General features: G+C 38.8%; 1 protein-coding gene across 1 annotated transcript in view; it reads left to right on the top strand.

The window, feature by feature from the left end:
• Nucleotides 1-18,684, top strand: part of PRMT3 (protein arginine methyltransferase 3) — a 103,192-nt gene that overhangs the window by 59,953 nt on the left and 24,555 nt on the right. Inside the window, exons 12-13 of the mRNA XM_037899954.2 lie at nucleotides 2,803-2,990; nucleotides 7,940-8,026. Of these exons, the coding sequence (XP_037755882.1) occupies nucleotides 2,803-2,990; nucleotides 7,940-8,026 (275 nt within the window). The remainder of the gene's footprint in view (nucleotides 1-2,802; nucleotides 2,991-7,939; nucleotides 8,027-18,684) is intronic.

Raw genomic sequence — 18,684 nt, 5'->3', positions numbered from 1 at the left:
CCCTTCCTCTGCTGGCCCTGGAAGCAAAATTCCTAATTGTTTTGGAACGCTTCCTGCAAACCTTATTAGCCAATTCACAGAGCAGCAGTAACATTCAGGACATTTTGCTTGCTTCGTGAGTCGGTTATTACATAGTCTGCATTCTCATTGGGGTGTCCCTTGTGATCCAGGAGGAGGCTTGGAATGCTGGGAGGCAAAAATTAACAAAATGCAGTTTGCAAGTCTCTCTGGCACAGACCAGCAATAGGGGAGCTTTCAGAAACTGCAGCCCCTTGTCACTTGCTCCAGGAAACCACTCACAAGCCAGATGCTGGTTTTGTCTGACAGCTGTCAGATGTGTGGAAAGCATCTGATTTGTTGCAAACAGTACATGTTGGTCTGCTGCCCTTTTAGCTCTCATCATGTTTCCTTTCTCCTGTTGAGTTAATCAGAGCCCTCTCTTGGAAAAAGTCAATAGGTTTGCTTCAGTTTTCTCATCTGTAGAGTGGGGATGATATTCTCCTAATCAGTGGGGTGTTAAAGTAGTTAATACTTAGATTTTACAAATATTGTTAATTAAGACTATTTAAAAGAGCTAGCCAGAAAGCTATAGTATCTATTAAGAATATTACACCATGCTTGCTTATTTATGTAGAACTTTTCCAAATGTCAAAGGTGATGCTTTTTTACTGAATATTTTGTATGAAAGAGAGTGGCTTCTTTAGCAAAATGCCTTTTTTTTTTTTTTTTAAACTAAGGAGAACTTCTTTTGGAATGTTACACAAAAGTACCTTTCAGTTTACTATTTCCTCTTTTCAGTGTATTAAAAAGGGAAATTATATAATCTATTTGTATATTTGTCTTCCTATACATCCCTAGCATCTCACTGATTCCATCATGCTCATTCTCATAAAGCTAAATTTCAAGTATTGAAGATTAAATCAATTTTACAGTTAACCAGATGCTGGAAAAGAAAAGAGAAAGCTAGTTTGGATTTTATTACCTTTTTCTGCACTTCTCTGTAAAAACATTAAAATGGTAAAGTTCCCTGCAATGTGCTTACTACTTATATTTAGACAAAAAAAGTCCAGTTGTGTGTATTTATTAATCATAAATCCTCCAATAAAGGCTTAACATCTCACCAGTGGCAAGTAGGAAACTTTCCTCTGGGGAGAAACCTAGCCATCTATTCTGTAAAAGGTAAGGTGGCATTTTAACTTCTCAGTCCAATGTGAGGGTAACTTTCCAGCTGATGCAGTGCTGTTCTCCTGAGACTGCAGACTGTGATTTCCAGTGCTACTGCTGTTCACCACTTTTCCAGTCAACAACTGAGTGAAATTGCCACGGGACCAGTTTCACTTCTTAGCATATGTGCAGTGTGCCTCAAGTGGCACGTGACCAGGATTCAATCACCGAATTCAGTCCACTGGTTGGATTATTGGCTTCTCTGGCTTGGGCCGGGTGCTGACAGGGAGTGCGACGTGAACTCTGATCCATGCCCTCCACCAGTTTCACTGTGGGTAACCATTAAACAAGAGTGTTAGGCCTGTTCTACGCTAGTGGGGGATCGATCTAAGTTACGCAACTTCAGCTATGTTATTCAAGTAGCTGAAGTTGACATACTTAGACCTACTCACCAGGGTGTCTTCACTGCTGTGAGTCGACTGCTGCCACTTCCCCGTCGACTCTGCCTACACCTCTCGTGAGTACAGGAGTTAATGGGAGAGTGCTTGGGGGTCGATTTATCACATCTAGACTAGACACAATAAATCAACCCCTGCTGGATCAATCGCTGCCCGCCGATCTGGCATACCCTCATTCTACCACTGCTGTTTGAGAAAGCAATAATCAGAGACAGGTACTGGTCCTATTCATGGGAAAGGAGCAGTCATAAATGGATGTGGGGAGTGGTAGAGTCCCAAATATAGTGTGTGTGTGTGTGGGGAGGAAACTCCTTGAAGATAGGAAGAAGGGGGAGAGAACTCCTCCTCCTTTCCGGCAGCCAGAAGGTATTTCTTAAAAATGCCATCAAACATCTATCAGCCAGAAGCTGATATAAAAGATAGACAGCACTGCAATAGGCATCACGTCATTCTTTCCCTTCTGGTGGAGGACATTTCATGAGGGATTTGCCCTTTCACATTGCTAGTAGGCTTTCTTCAGTTTTCCTAAAGGCCTTTGGCTAGTAGCTGCCTGGTAAATTTTTCAGGCTTTGGTATACTCACTTATGGGTAGTTTCAACATAAAAGCCGAAGAATGTCCTATGGCCCAGGGCCTTCTCCATGGAATGTTTCCCCTCCATATCCTGGCAACATGGCTCAACCCTACAGGTATCTTCTCCTGAGGCATGTTGCCAAGGTAGTGTGGGGAAAATTGAATACAGGCAATGACATGTTTATACTGCTCTATATACTATTATTGAAATGTACATACAATATTTATACTCCAATTGATTTTTATTATATGATAAAAATTAGAAAGGAAGCAATTTTTCAGCTATAGTGTGCTGTGACACTTTTGTATTTTTATGTCTGATATTGTAAGCAAGTAGTTTTTAAGTGAGGTGTAACTTAGGGTTACGCAAGACCCATCAGACTCCTGAAAGGGGTACAGTAGTCAGGAAAGGTTGAGAGCCACTGATGTAGCCTATATATATTTTGTGGCTAAAAGGACTTCAGCCTATGAAACTGTTTGTTGGTTGGATCCCTGTACAAGCACTAAAATCAGTTCCTTTTTTCATTTGTTGTTGCTCATTTAAAAAACTTAAAAGAGCATCTGAATTCTCATTCTTTTTTCACCTCTAGTCCTTTCTGTTTGTTACAGTCTACCCAGACATCTGCACCATTAGCCTGGTGGCTATAGGTGATAAGAATAAACATGCAGATAGACTAGCTTTTTGGGATGATGTGTATGGCTTCAACATGTCCTGCATGAAGAAGGCTGTAATTCCAGAAGCTGTTGTGGATGTAGTGGATCCAAGTACACTTATATCTGAAGCCAGTGTCGTTAAGGTACTGTACCAAATACGTCTATAAAATAAAAGCACACTAAAAATGCGTTCTTCAGATTTTTCATTTACATTCATAAATTCTCAAACATAACTATTTTTAATATGGAAAAGATTAATAAAGCATATTTAATCTAGAGAAATCCTGGAACAAATGCAACAAGGTGTTCACAAAATTAAAATGGCTGACTTTAAACATCAAACACTAAGTGCAGATTCTAAAGTCTGAGGAACTTCTGGCTCCTGATATACAAAAGTAATAATATTAAACTTTTTTTCCTCTAAATCACTTTCCCTACTCCAGGTCTTTCTTCTGCCCCAGAAGAGAGGAAATAAACTGGTTATATAATTTTGCAATTGTAACTTGCTACAAATTTCTGACTTTCATGTCAATTTATATCTTCAGGTTACCCTGAGAACCAGACTGTGCTGTCTTTTCATAGTGACAGTGCAACGGAGATGAGTGATTACAAAGTAAATAGCTCTCATTGTAAACAGATATTGTGATTCTTATTTCATACTGATTCATTTAATATTGTATGTCTACTGGCTGAGGTTAAATTCTAGAACACTCAGTTGTCTGAAATTTTAATGTGTGCACTGAATTGGACATACAGTTCAGGCCACCTCAGTAGGAGAAAGGGTTGCCAGGAAAGAAGTCTTTGTTCCTGTTGGGTGTAGATAAAATGGACTTGTCTGTAGGCAACTGGAGAGCTTTGGTGAAACACCATCCACTCCTTCTTGTCTTTTTCACCTCCATCCTGGAGAAAAGAGGCTATACTTCAGCAAGAAATGTTAAGACTGTAAGGAGGCAAGACAATCCAACTAGGTCGATGTTCTTTACTTTCATTAAAAGTTGTTGCTATCTTTCCTTCGAATATTTGAGCTCTTAAACCTATGTAAATTAATTTCTCCTATAATTTCCCTGGATAGTTCCTTCTGTAAAGGAGTTCTGTCCAAATACTTGTAGTGCCCAGGGCTCCCCTAGTTTACATTCATCTCTTATCAAATACAAGGTTATCTCATATTTATAAACTTTATGCCAGAGGTTAAAATATGGCCAGTGGGCTGTCTGTCTTGATTACAAGTGTTATACTTGCTGTGTTATAACCTGTCCAGGATGAGTTATCAATGACTTCAGAATGTGCTGGTATGCTGCCAACTCAAAATTAACATGGAGTTATGGGCAGCTCCACAACAGCCTGAAATACGCTACCGATGCCAGTTTTGTACATCTATATGTCCCAATATCATGTTGGGGATGTGTGTGTATATAATTACATCCAGGAAGAAAAAGGTAAAAACGTTAAGGTTTCAGAATGAAACGCTCAAAAGTTACGAAATGCCAGTTGCCAGTGCAGCCTTTATTTGCCCCTATTTTGTATTTTCCAACAAGACCACTTGGCTCATTCAGTGCCCAGGAAGGATCTATCTTACTGAATAAACAGCTATTCAATATTTAATTCCATTCTCTTTATTCTGTGTGTTCCCATGTCTTATTTACTGCTCCAAGCCCTGCCCTTAATACAGAATTAATTTCCTTTTGGGATTTTCTTTGTTGCTTTTTCTTGGGCTTTTCTTTGTTGTCATAATTTCTTGGTGTTTACAGACGTTATTGAATTTTTCAACATCCCTATGAGATGGTGGTGGTATTCCCATTTTACACATGGGAAACTGAGGTATAATTTAAAGCCAAAATTGTCTACTGTCCACTAACTTTGGGTGCCCAGCTTGAGAAGCCTAGGGCTAGATTTTTTTTCAGAGTACTTAGCATTTTATAGCAATTCATAGGTCCAGAGCAGAGTTCCTGCTGATGCAGCTGAGTGCTCAGCACTTCTGCAGATCAAACTCCAGGTGGCCATACAGTGGCCACCTATGAACATTTTGGTTCACGTGTGTCAGAGACTGGGATGTGGACAATCATGCCTAGTAATTGGAGCAGGAATCAGTAGCCAGGAATTGGAGCCCAGGGTCAGAGCTGGAGTCAGAGGCCAGATGCCAGTGTTGAAGGGTCAGAGCCAGATTACCAGTAGTGTGTCAAGGCAGGAGCAAGGTTGGGAACAAGCAGAAGCTGGTGCGGGAGCTATCACAGCTGCTGCTTCTGGGCTTGAGAGAGAGGCTGCTGAATCTTCCAACCAGTCAGGCAGTATAGCCAGTTAGGCAGCCTACTAGAGGCCAACTGCACTTGTTCAGTTGCCTGGAGACTGGTTCTGCTGCAGTGCCTGATTTCTGACAGTGTGATTTGCCCAGTATCGCACAGGAACTCGTGCCAGACTCAGGGATAGAATCCAATTCTCCATGACAGCACTGAACTGCCTTAAGCATTAGACCCTCCTTTCTCTACCTGCCTTAATTCTGGCATTTCCTAACTTTAGAGTTCTTGTTTTTTGCAACCCTAACGTTCTTATAATGTAGTATCTTTTATGTAGTTTCTTAACCTCTTATAACTACATCCTGTAGAACCATTCTGACACCCACATGGGTCATTAGCAAGGTTAGGATCTTTAGATCTGCAACATGGGTCATCTGATACTTGAGCTAATGGAATAGCGGGTAACAATAGAAGGCTGTTCTCTTTTCTGACCTGCCACAAAAAGGGGGTTTGAGACAAGTTTTGCCAGTGAGTTTCACAGTTATTTGTTAGACAGTAGAGGAATATTGAGGCTTGAGGAATATTGGGTTCAATTTTAGATTTTCTAGGAGAGTGTTCTCTAGTGGTTTTAGACCTGCTCTTGTCCTTCTTCCTGTTCCTGCCCTTCCCCTCCTTACTGTTCTCAGACCTTCTCTGATCTTGCTTATGTCTCCCCAATTCCTGTTCCTATCCTCACCCATCTGCGCTCCAGTGTGGTTGTTTGCTCCTTCTCCTCCTCTTCTTCCCACCACCAGCTGGGAAGAAGAGGAGGAGAAGGAGCAAACAACCACACTGGAGGGGGAAGGGGCATTGATAGCACAGGTGAGGCTATCACTTCACTCTCCGTTCTTGTGCTTGGCACCACCCCGCAGCTGAGGAGCTGTGTCAGAAAGGCCAGCTTTGCCCCTGCAACCTAAAGTGGAGCTTGCTCTGTGGGGATGGTGCAGTTTGGTCAGTGCTAGGAATCTGTGGGAATACAGCATGCTCAATGCAGACAGAATCTTTGGAGAATTTAGCTGCTGAGCTCCAGCAAGTCTCTGAGATTTATTCCAAGGCTTATAATTTTGGCATATTTGGGTGAATTTTTACATGGTTAACAAAAGGCATATCCTTGATACAAAGGCCACCCCCTACCAAATTTCGTGCTCCAAAGGATGGAGGTACTGGTGCTTTTTATTGAAACCACTGAACCAGTGTTTAACATGGACAAATCAGACTTAAGCAGACACCTGTTATGGAAAATTTCAGCCTGAGCAGTCTTTTAGGCTAAGTCATAACTGAAAACAGGGTCTTTTAATAGGTAGTGTCTTAACTGAAGGTGTTGCTCCTTACTTTACCTATAATATAGCACTAACGCTATTTCTGTCATATGACTGAACACACTAGTCTTAAAGTTAAATATGTATTTATTCTATCAAATAGTGCAGTAAGCTCTTTTTAATATATACCTTTAGGGACAATCATTGTCTGAGCTGTATAAGAAGGCCAGGGTATCTGTTCATAAAATAGGCCTGTCATCATACAATTCCAATATAATGCTTACACTCTTTTACAGTTTAAATTTATTCTTTTTACATAATTTTTAGTAACAATAATATCTTTCAAATAAATCCATAAATCTTGAGCTCCTTTGTTGCTTGTGCAATGAACACTAAGAAGTAGTAAAATTAATGAGGGAAGCAAGAATGACATTACAGGTAAACAATTTTAATCAGTAACTGTTCCACATAATAAATGGATTTAAAATATCTAGGAAATTATAAAAATGTTCCTATTCATCATAAGATTATTAAAGGAAAAAGTTTAATACACTTTCCTCACATTAGCTGTTTCATTAATTTTGAGTATTGCCTATTAGAATTGTGTTCAGAAAAATATTCTGTAAAGGGCGTACAGCATTGAGAAATGTTTGAGTATTACCCTGATGTTCAGCTAAACTATGGAAGAGTATAGGCATTAGAAGTGTACTCTTTTTAAACTCAGTAAAATGTTCAGTTATCCTTCATTCTTAGCTAAAATGTGCTGGCCATGCTGCACAGATTTTGAAGTTGCTGTAAGTAAGCAAAACAAAAGAATCCGTACAGTAAAAAAATGTGCAGAGTTAGGTATTTTCTGAGCTATGACAAGATTGAATATGTAATGAGGCTCTGTTGATAATGGTACTGAGTTTTCTTACTAGTTTCAAATTTTTAACCCACAGTATGCATACAGCATAACAGGTAGCTACAACGCAGGTTCCCCAATTGGCCTTGTCAGTATTCCTCAACTGTAACATGGAGGACTGTCTTTTCAAGGTTTGGAGAGTAGAAGTCTCTGTGGTTTACCATTCTTTTCTGCTGAACCTGCCAACGTTGGTGCCAATTAATATTAATAAGTTCTTTGAGATATGGGCAAATGTCCATGGGAAGCTAGACTGAAACCAACAACTCTTTCAGCTTAAGCTACTGTTGGCCAGGACATCCAAATGGGTATAGTCTACGTCTCTACCAGCCTTAACAAGACTTCAACCAATGGTGAAAGGCTCCATATCACAACTTCTATTTAGTGTCTTTCTTTATGTTAAGTTTAAATGTTTGGGGATGATGGTTATAGACAGATATTTGTGGGTTGCACAAATATTGCTTAATTATATTATAAAACAGTTCTAGGTTTTTTAGAAAATTCCAATATGTAGCATTGTTTACTCTCTCCCACTGAGGAGTTGAATGTACTATGAGTTGTCTTTTTTTTTTTTTTAAGGGAGGGTGTAGTAAGTTCATCTGAGTTGTATATTTAATTCTGATTAAACTGTTTATTGTCAAATTTGTTTCCCTTTTTGATAGTGTATAGATTGTGTCACAACATCCATTCCAGATCTGGAGTTTTCATCGGATTTCACTTTAATTATTACTGAAAACACTGTGTGTACGGTAAGGCAACTTATTCTTTCTAACATTGTCCTTGATTGGCAGGCCAGTGCATTCATTAAAGTGCTGATAATAAATGAGTGTAACTATTGCCATTAACAGTTCATCTGTGCATTTACAGAGGTGTGAAACTGGTCCTTTAAATAGATTAATGCATTTTTTAGCTGTTACTATTTGGGTATCCATTATTAGTGGAGTCTGAAAGGACTGCCAAGATTCCATACATACGGTTTTCACAAGATGGTGCGTGAGAGGGAGGTACAGTGTTGGCTTTTTCACTGAAAGTTTTGTTACTTTTCACCTGCATTGCACCTGTTTTGTCTGCATTTAGCTTTAAACAATTGCTGATTGCACTCAGGCACTGGTTTAGCTAGAGAATATAATGCTGTAAAATATCAAACCTTTTCTAAACTCCTATGTCTGTACATAGCTGTTTGTACTACTTTTGTCTGTCATCCCGAGTCATGAGATATACCTAATTCATTTATTGTGCATCTTAAGAGGCACCTTACAAGGCTGTAGAAAACATGTACATGTAATCAGACAATTTAATATATACACTCCATGTGCAGAATTAAGGTTGTTAAAATTGAATTTCCTATCTCTTGGGGCTTATCACATCAACCTTAATGTTTTCTTATAGTTATTTAATCATTTGTTATGGCAGCATTAGTGAGGGCCATTGCTCTTGTGCTGGGTGCTTTCAGTAGAAACATTTCTGTGGGCTTGTGTTCACAGCAAGTTAAGTGAGCTGCAAGCCAACATGTGAATCTACAACACACTTTCTTGCCATGCATTAACTTGCCATGTGGACCCGCTATGGCGCGCTAACTGTTCCGTAATTGCCGTAGTGTTGGAATGGTGTACATCAGAGCATGCTATGGAACTTCTACCCTGCCATAGCAGGGTCCACATGGCAAGCTAGTGCACGGCAAGCTAATGAGCTGTAGAGTCACATACTGGCTTGCTGCACACTAAACTTGCTGTGTAGACAAGCCCTTTTTAAAACATGTTCAGAAGTACAATGCAAAACTATAGATCAAATATACAGGCATAGCCATCTGTCACAGGCACTGTGCACGTAAGTGGAATTATTTTTAATGCCTGATTTCTTATTTAAATGTGTATTTCAAATGCAGCCTTGCAAAATTATCATGAAAAGATTTAAGTTCAAGCACAAAATCTACCAGACCAGCTATTACCATGATGGAGACAATAGTGGGGGGGGGGAGAGAGGGAATCTAGTGAAATTTTACTTAAAATTACCCTGGGAAAGCAGGTGCATACAATTTTGTAAAGCTTCCTTAATATGTAACTGCGTGTTAAATGTATACCATAAAAATAAGTAGGAAAGTGTGAATTGCTGCAGTGATGTTACATTTTGAATTTCCTGTCTTCTGTGTACCTGATTTCTCAATTAAAATTGCATTTTTATGCATTTTTTCCAATTAATGTGTATTAGAACAAAAGGGTGAACTTTATTAATGGGCTGTTGTAATAGGTGCTGAAGGCACAGTCCTGGAGCGTGCTGTGCATCTTAAACTCAAATTGATTTTGGTGGGAGTTGTAGATGCCTGCTATCTTGCAGCAAGTGCTCAGTATGTCACAGAAATGAGGACAGAGACAGACAAAAACGAATGTGTAAACAGTAATGTGAAAGGACAGCAGCCTAGTGTACGTGTTAAATTCTATTGCTTCAAGAAAATGATGTGCATTTCTTCTGACATAAGCAGTCACAGATTGGGCAAAAGGATATGTATAGCCATATAATAAATATAGAATTCAAAAACTCACATTAATGTAATGTTAAAATCGAGAAATTAGCTACACAAGTCAGGAAATCTTAAAATCTAACCACTTCCTAGCACTCTACGTGTACCTCCCAATAATGCTATTGGCCGTGTGTGTCAAGAGGAGTAAAAATATGCATAGTTGGGTGTTTCTCCATGTTTTAGTAAATTGAAATGTTGTGGTTAACATTGTGCTCTTGTTTATTGAATGTGTGTCAAGCAAAGTGAAATGTGCAAATTCTCAGTGCAATTCTGTTATATGCATAAACATTTCATAATAAAATGTTAAATATTGCCTAATTAAAAACTTGAAAACATTTTATTTTTTAATTGTGACAAAATGATTTCTTGATCTTGTAACCAAATAAAATTGCTGGTGTAGGGTGAAACTAATTTCTTTGCTCTTCTTTGAATAATTACCATCAGTTAGAGAACGCCACGTGGTCTTTGTCGTCCTGTATTGTTTGATATAGCAAAACAGGATATTGGTTAAAATATTACTTTCCTCTAATACTGGACCTTTACAAAATCTTCTTCTATTGTTGTGCAACTCTTTTAAGGTAATGTAGGTTAGATGTTGATTTAAGTTTTGAAGCTTTGTGAGCTCTTGTGGTTTGTTTCTGGAATTTTCTGATTAACACAGGTCTTAAAAAACCAAGTAGAAATCTCTCAAGTATTTTGCACTTAATCATGTCGGATTATTGACATTTTATGAGTAGAATTTCCACTCCTTTTATGATGGAGTGTGGAGGTTTAGTTAGAGGCTGACAGTCCATCTGTCACATCAGGCTGCCTAACCTTGCAGTAAATGAACAATAAAAGTCCATATTTGTATTGAGAATTTTTGAGGTACAGTTCTGTGCTTTGAAAACAGCATTACAAGACTTTCCTTGAATGCATCAGCTCCTATGTTTTTAATACTCTATTTTATATTTTACACTATAGGAAGAAAATCTAAAAGCTTTTTATGTATCTGACAAAAGTTCTGATAAAAGAAAATGATGTACGTACCTGCTCTGACTTTCGTGTTCTTTAACATAAAAATGACACTGTACTTTGTTGTATGCAGTGTTGTTGTAACTGTCGGTCCGAGGATATCAGAGAAACAAGGTGGGTGGGGTAATAACTTTTATTGGATCAACTTCTGTTGGTGAGACAGACAAGCTTTTGAGCTTACACAGAACTCTTCTTCAGGTCTGGGAAATTTACTAGCTAAATACTAGATGGAAGAGATTGTTTAGCATAAGTAGATGACACATATTTCAAAGGGCCATGCAAGATGAGGTGGCCTGTTAATAGGCCTCCAGTCATAGCGAGGAAAGGAGAGGATGGGGGAGTAGTTGTGGGTCGAGTGTTAATGGGTTATAGATTGTTGTAATAAGCCATAAATCCAGTGGCTCTATTCAGTCCGTGATTTTTAGTGTCTGGCAAAGTTATGGCTGTGACATGGTACAATCTAGACTAGTGAGTAGCTGTGACCTCTAGCCTGGGGTGCCCTTTCCACTCTTTTGCTGCTGTAGCCTCCCGTCAGGCCTGCTCACAAACAGCCTACAGCATGTAAGGACTAGTCTACGCTGGCAATGCTAAAACGCTGCCACGGCAAAGCTTTAATGTGCCTTGTGCGGTGCAGTGCAGCTCTGGGGGAGAGCTCGCCCAGCGCTCTAAAAAAACGACCTCCACGAAGGGCATAGCTACCAGCGCTGGTGCACTGTCTATACTGGCGCTTTACAGCACTGAAACTTGCTGCGCTCGGGGGGTGTTTTTTCACGCCCCTGAGTGAGAAAGTTGCGGTGCTGTAAATTGCCACTGTAGACAAGCCCTAAGTTACTCCCAGCTATGTCCAGGTGCACATGTAGCGTGCCAGTCACACCTAAGCGCGCTCTAGCCTGAATTACATTGCAGGGTGACCCCAAAACACTCCCAGTCCCAGATTTTCCCCCAGAAATGTATGTTTTGTACTGCCTAGCCCAGGGGTCGGCAGCCTTTCAGAAGTGGTGTGCGGAGTCTTCATTTATTCACTCTAATTTAAGGTTTCGCGTGCCAGTAATACATTTTAATGTTTTTAGAAGGTCTCTTTCTATAAGTCTATAATATATAACTAAACTATTGTGGTATGTAAAGTAAATAAGGTTTTTAAAATATTTAAGAAGCTTCATTTAAAATTAAATTAAAATGCAGAGCCCCCCCGACTGGTGGCCAGGACCCAGGCAGCGTGAGTGCCACTGAAAATCAGCTCACGTGCCACCTTTGGCACATGTGCCATAGGTTGCCTACCCCGGCCTAGCCCTTTCCTAGATAATACAAGCTTATATAAAGTCCATCGTTTTTATTAATAGCAATAATATGCACAAATCTTACCTCAAGTGGAGTTTCCCAAACGTTTCTATTCAAAGACACTGGTTCAGATAAACTTGTTTTATTGTTAAAATCTCTTTGCAGTTAATTAAAGTGAATACAAGTAATGCTGAATAAAAGGCAGAAATGGTTACAAGACGGATAAAGATAAAAAGCCACTGGTGCCTAACTTTACTTTAGTTTAACATGTTTTGTTAAGTTTTTCTCAGCACATGCTCTCAAGACTCTTACTGGCCAAACTCCTTAGGCCAGGACAACTACTTCTGTGTAATGGCTGCTTCCTTTATTCCTTCTGGTTCAGTGAATTGATGGACAGAGAGAGAGAAGGGGGTGGGGGTCCATTGGGGTGTCTGCCGCTTCTTTATATAGTTCTGTCTTCCGTCTGAGAACCATTTCCAGCTGGGAGCATAGCACCAGGCAGACTTTTCTTCTTGCCATTCAATAGCCACTTAGCAGGTAATGGCCCATTGACCTTGTTTATACCTGGCTTGAGGAACTCCCCAGACCTCGAACATGTTTTAGTAACATCATACAATGGAATCTTATAACTTTACATACAATGTTGCTACACATATTTTACCAGGACAATAATGACCGGCAAATTGAGTTCTCAAATGATCCCCTCAAAAGGCATACTTTGTACAAAGACTATTACAATAGCTCATTTTTTTGAAAGTGTTCTGCAGGTTTCCTTTGAGGATGTGGACTGATAGCTCAGATACAGAGAGATCACTTTGTAATGAGGTGGTATTTGTCTTTCATTTTCCTGTGTGTGTTCATTCATGAGCATAGTGATTGTCTGGTTTCACTCACATAGCTGCTATTGGGGCACTTGTACCTCACTCTGTGCACTACCACATGCTGATATAGGCATGTGTTGGACCCATGGATCTTGAAAAGTGTGTTGGGGGGTGTTGATCATAATAGCAGTGGACTTATCTGCTGATTTTGCATCTGTTGTCCTGGTAGGGTTCTGTGCTACTTTGAGGTACTGTGTCCTAGTCTGTTAGGAGCTTGCTGCTGATCTTGGAGAGATTAGGGCATAGTTTGGAGTCCAGAAGAGGTGGTTCAGGAAAGATTTCTTTCAGAATGGGGTCCCCATTGCATATGGATTGTAGGTGTTGGATACCCTGTATTGGTTCAAGTGTTCAGTGTTAGGTGACAACTAGGAGTGCAGTTGGGGGGGGGTTATTTCTGTAGTGAAGCAGGTTCTCTCTGGGTATTTTGGTGGTCCATTCCCCAATTTATTTATTAAATAAATATGATAAATTCATGCTGAATCCTCTATCAAAAACTTGGCATCAAAGGCTGAGTTTCTATATAAAGAGAATTGCGGGTGGTGTGGGGGGGGTGGGTCTAAGTTTTGAGGTCAGGCTTTATCGATGTAGCACAGTAGGTCAGGCTCAGTAACTTAGGAGACTATATCATTTTCAAGAGACATGGGGCAGGTCTACACTAGAAATTTACATCGGTGCAGCTGCACGCTGTAGCGCGTCTGGTGAAGATGCTCTAAGGTGACGGGAGAGAGCTCTCCCATTGGCTTAACTCCATCTCCATGAAAGGCTGTAGCTATATTGACAGGAGAAGCTCTCCCACCAACATAGTGCTGTCTACACTGGCGCTTAGGTCAGTATAGCTGCATCACTCGGGAGCGGATTATTCACACCCCTGAGTGACGTAGTTATACCAAAGTTATTTTGAAGTGTAGACCAAGAATTTAAGATCCAGTCTCTTTGAATTAGGCATATTTGAAATTTTTTCCCAGGCTGACCTTAAATAATCAGTTTAATTTATTGACTACAATTAATCCCTCTGTTTTAATAAATCATTTAGTTATAAATGGGAAACATTGTTTTAAGAGAAGTTTATCTATCCCAAACATTTAAGGTTGTTTTGTTTAATAAAAATACATTTTATATGCTGGAATTTATAATTAAATTCCAGTTACCATTCTATTGCAGCTTGACACAAATCATGAGCAAGAAGTTAATTATCTAGTAAATATATCAATGTATCATTCACCATTCGCTAACATAATAAAAATGTACAGTTTATAAGAATCTGAAAATATTAAGCTATATAGTTGCTTAAATAAATAAATACCTGTCCTCCTAAGTAGCAAAAAATGTACCAACTGTAGTGTAAAGGCTCTATTTAGTTGTAAATCAACATATTTTAGTGATATATCAGCCAATGAGAATGTGCCTTTCGTTAGAAAATAACTGAAATACAAATGGAGAAGTTGATTAAAATTGATGATTTAAATCACAGCTTTCCACTTGGTGATTTTAAATCGGTCCATGTTGCCTTTAGTTGACTGGTATGTCAGTCGAAATATAATCAGTCTTGCACTTCATCCACTGCAAGTGTTACTGAAATCTGATTTGAGGTGTATTCTAGAGGATTGATCTATCCTTCCTTCTAGAAGTTACCATTTTACTCCACAGTCCCTTGCTTCCAGAAGCCCAAGAGCCCAGGCACTTCATTAATTTCTGTCAGCAAAACTGGCACACCAGTGTTTATTTTATGAGTACCTTATAAAAGCAACTAAATAAATGCAGTACACATGGATGTTTTGCATTAAGTGTAATGGAGCTGACTGGGCCATGAGAGAAACACTGAAGTTGAGCAATGGGGACAGTGAGCTGTGGAGGCAAAACTGAAATAGATGTCAAAAAGTAACCCATTATTAAATGCAACATTGCTGAAACTGATTAACTTCATTTATTTGGGGGCTGGGGGAGAAGATTTCAGTAACACTAACTTTTTTTTATTTCTGTCTTACACTTTTAATAAGATATTTCAGATAGTTAAGTAATGCAGATTAATGGAGAGACTTAGGGAATGTATCAACTACAATTAAACACCTGTGTTAGCTGACTTGGGCTCCTGGGACTCAAGCCTCAGAGCCATAAAACTGCAGTCTAGATGTTGAGGCTTGAGCTGGGGTTTGGGGATCCTCCCCCACTAAAGCTTAGGCTCAGTAGAACTCAAGATAGCAGATCCTAGGTTTGTTAACCTAGGGCTTGAGCGTCTGCACTCATTTGTAACCTCAGATTAGGAATTGTTGGACCCAGGGTCCCAACCTGGGGCTGCAGCATCAACACTGAGTTATGCAGGTACGAGTCCAACCACCCATATCCCAGACTTTCTAGCATCCTCCCCAAATGTAGCTGCTTTAGCTTTTTGTTCGTGGTGTGGTGTGGGAAAACTTGACTGTCCAGGGGACAAAGAAAGTCAGCCCACGGGATTGTGGAATACTTTTGATAGACTCCCAGAGCATGGGTTCAGTGGGGCTGCATCTACACTGCAAAGCAATATGGCTTGAATGCTAGGTTCCAACTTGACTCAGGCTTGGACCGTCCATCCCCATAGGGTCCTGGGACTCTCGCTCTGAGCCTTGGGTTAGCACAATTTACGTGGAGATGGAAGCGAAGGTAGTTTTGAGCTTGAGTTTGATCTCTGGGTTTACAATGCAGTGTAGACATACCCTTAATGTCACCCTGTTTAATGTGCAGTGTTTATGGATCAGCACTACTCCAACTGATCCTGTGACTTTTTTTATTTATTTATCCTATAAAATCCATGAAAAAGAACTGATTTTTTTTGTTTGTTTAAATAGTCATGTTTCTTAATATTATTCTTCAATTGTTCAAACAATTAAACACAATTTTGCAGAGTTTTTGGGAAGTGTTTTTCATTTGACTTGGGAAATATGTGAAGGTTAAGTCAAATTAAATGTTTAAAATTGACTATAAACTTATTATTTAATATTAGATGTATCTGGATCTTCATCTTCAAAGCTCTTCGAAAGCATACATTTTCAAGCCTCTACTCTGGCAAAGTTTTCTCTTTCCATTGTTTTCTCTTCATTTCTTCCAATGAAATCTCTTAGAGGATTAAGCTTTTGCTTTCTTGGCATCACCTTGATTTTTAAATTCTGCTCTCAAACCCTCTGAAAATTCTCTGAGAGCGCAAAACAGTCTCAAGCTGATCATAATGAATCAGTTCTAAATGCTTTTGGTGCAGATTAACCTAATTTCAACCTCACAAAATTAATCTGCTTAAAAAACCCCCTAATTATCTTAAAAAGCACATCTTTCCTGTTAGAGAACTAAGTTTGTCCTTGCAGATTTTAATGAGATATTTGGCTGAAATCAGTCAATAGATTCTGTTAGGAAAATATGCCGTCAATTGAATTTGAAAGTTCAGTGTTTGCTATTAATTGTATGCGAGTTTTGAGATTAAAATATAATGGTTTATTACCCTCAGATCAATTGATGAACTTTCTCTTTTGTTTGAATGCTTCCCCCATGATCCTGTCAAGGTTGTTTGGTTCTTTTCTTGCTGAATGGCAATATCCCATGGGAGGAAAATGGCAGTGTCTGTTCATTACTCCCAGGAGAAGTTGTCAAAGAGCAGGTTATGCATTTTTATTGAAAGGGGATGGACAACGGTAAAATGAATAAGAGGACGTTATTGATATACTAAAATCTCAGTGATTTAAAATACAAATTCAGTTAATTTTGATTAAAGTAATTTTAATCAAAGGATAGTTGTATTTATAAAAAATTTAGAATTTTGAGCAATGTCAGTTTCTGCACTTAAGAACTCATTTGCCAGTTACAATAAGAGGTATTTGAATACATACGTGTTAATTTGAACCATAATCATAGTATTGAATATCTTCCGACTCAGGTTGGAAACCCAAGCCTTCTGTAATGTGTATCAACGTCAAACACATTCTAGAATCCACTTTTTGTTTTAAATTCAGTAATTTATGCATCGCTATAGCATACTATTAAAAATGACTTATCTTCATAATCAGTTTGTGCCAAGAAGACTATACAATAGGGCATCTCAAGGTTCTGTATTCTTTTTTACAGAAATAGTTTTTAAAATATCTGTTGTATTTCTGAGATATGTAGTAACTTTCTCTGCTGCATGGATTACAAGCATTCCATCTCCATGCTTGGATAAACTCCATCAAAAGCACATTATCCTCCTACTTCTGTGGCCAGCTGCCTAATTGTATCTGCTATAGCCACACGCTGTTGGAACATGATACCAGTGATGAGCAAAAATGATAAATTACTCCCTGCAGGTGATAGTGATGATGATAATTTTTAATTTCCTTGTTCCTTAAGTGAATTGGTAAGGTTGTCTTTACCACTTCTCATGGGGTCTCAAGCAGTCTTATTTGTGTAGATCAGATGAGATTCTGTATATTTACAAGGCAATTTTCTTTACAGAAAGACTTCCTATAATATATTTGAATCAAAATCCAATTGTTTTCATTTCAGCTCACTAATCATAAAATAAGACTAAGTGTAAATGTAAGAACTATTCACTGGATATTTAATTGCTGCAACATAAGCCATGTGTTAGCTTTTTTTGTATCTTAATGTTTGTGGTGACTTTACATGCATTATTTGAGTGAAAATTACCTACTCTCCCTATGGCAATTCATTAAAATATCTGTAGTTTGTGACAAATATTTGTTCTTGTAATTTGTGCTGGAAGGGTACAGATTGATTTCTTTCTGAAGCTGTATTTGCAGTCTCCAAATTGAGCAGTGTTTAGGATGCTAATACCTGTTTTTATAAATATAGGTTATTTACACATTTAGTGTAATTTAGAGTTTAAGCAAACTATCCTGGCTATGTTATGTTGCAGTGACCATATTCTGTGCATAAATTCATCTATTTTGTTTATAGATTAGCGATCACGTTTGCTGTTTGAGGAGGTTTCACTTTTACTTTCCTATAGCTGATTGAAATGATGCTGACCGTTGTGAAATGCTGTTTTGCCAGTCAGTTATGAATAGTACTTTGCTTCTTAATTAACCTAGCTGCTTTAGCTTTGAAATGGCTTTAATCTTTTTCTTAGCATTTGTTTCTCCTGACAAGATATTTTTGGCAAACAAGAAGCAGAATAATTTTGCTTCTGCGTTTCCTAACATATAGAACCCTTTCAAAGTTCATGGCAGGCTACAGCTTCAGTTATTTATTACCAGTCTAGAAGGCATTGTTTTCAGTTTCCTAGTGCGTATTGTTCGGAGACTAATACTTGAATGCCTCTTCCAGAGAAATGCTAAAGTTCATGGTGATTAGTCCTCAAGGGAACTATAGATGGGCTGTCAAAGATGAAGTAACAAGGTAGTAAAATTGCAACAGAAGAAATTAGCTAGAAATATTTGACAAAAGAGTGGAGGACTGTTATTGTTTGATTACCTCAGCTTTTTCCCAACCTTGTTAGATAACGTTCACCTGTTTATAGCTAGTCTCTGAACTCTTAAAAACTAAGAGCTAGAAAATGAACAGTAAACAGTGATTTGGGAATTACTATTTTTATCTTCTTCGGCACAAATTCTGCTTCTGCTCCCCTGGCAGCAGCTCTGTTGAAGGCTGACCCTGTGGCAACCTGAATGGGGTGACTGAGTATGAGTGGGAAGGACAGTCAGAGGATCTGCTCCTCCTCCAGTGTCCAGCAGTTGCTGTTTTAGTTATTGGGCTG

Source organism: Chelonia mydas, chromosome 6, assembly GCF_015237465.2.
Source record: "Chelonia mydas isolate rCheMyd1 chromosome 6, rCheMyd1.pri.v2, whole genome shotgun sequence".
Lineage (NCBI taxonomy): Eukaryota > Metazoa > Chordata > Testudines > Cheloniidae > Chelonia > Chelonia mydas.
This window is presented reverse-complemented; position numbering and strand designations above follow the sequence as displayed.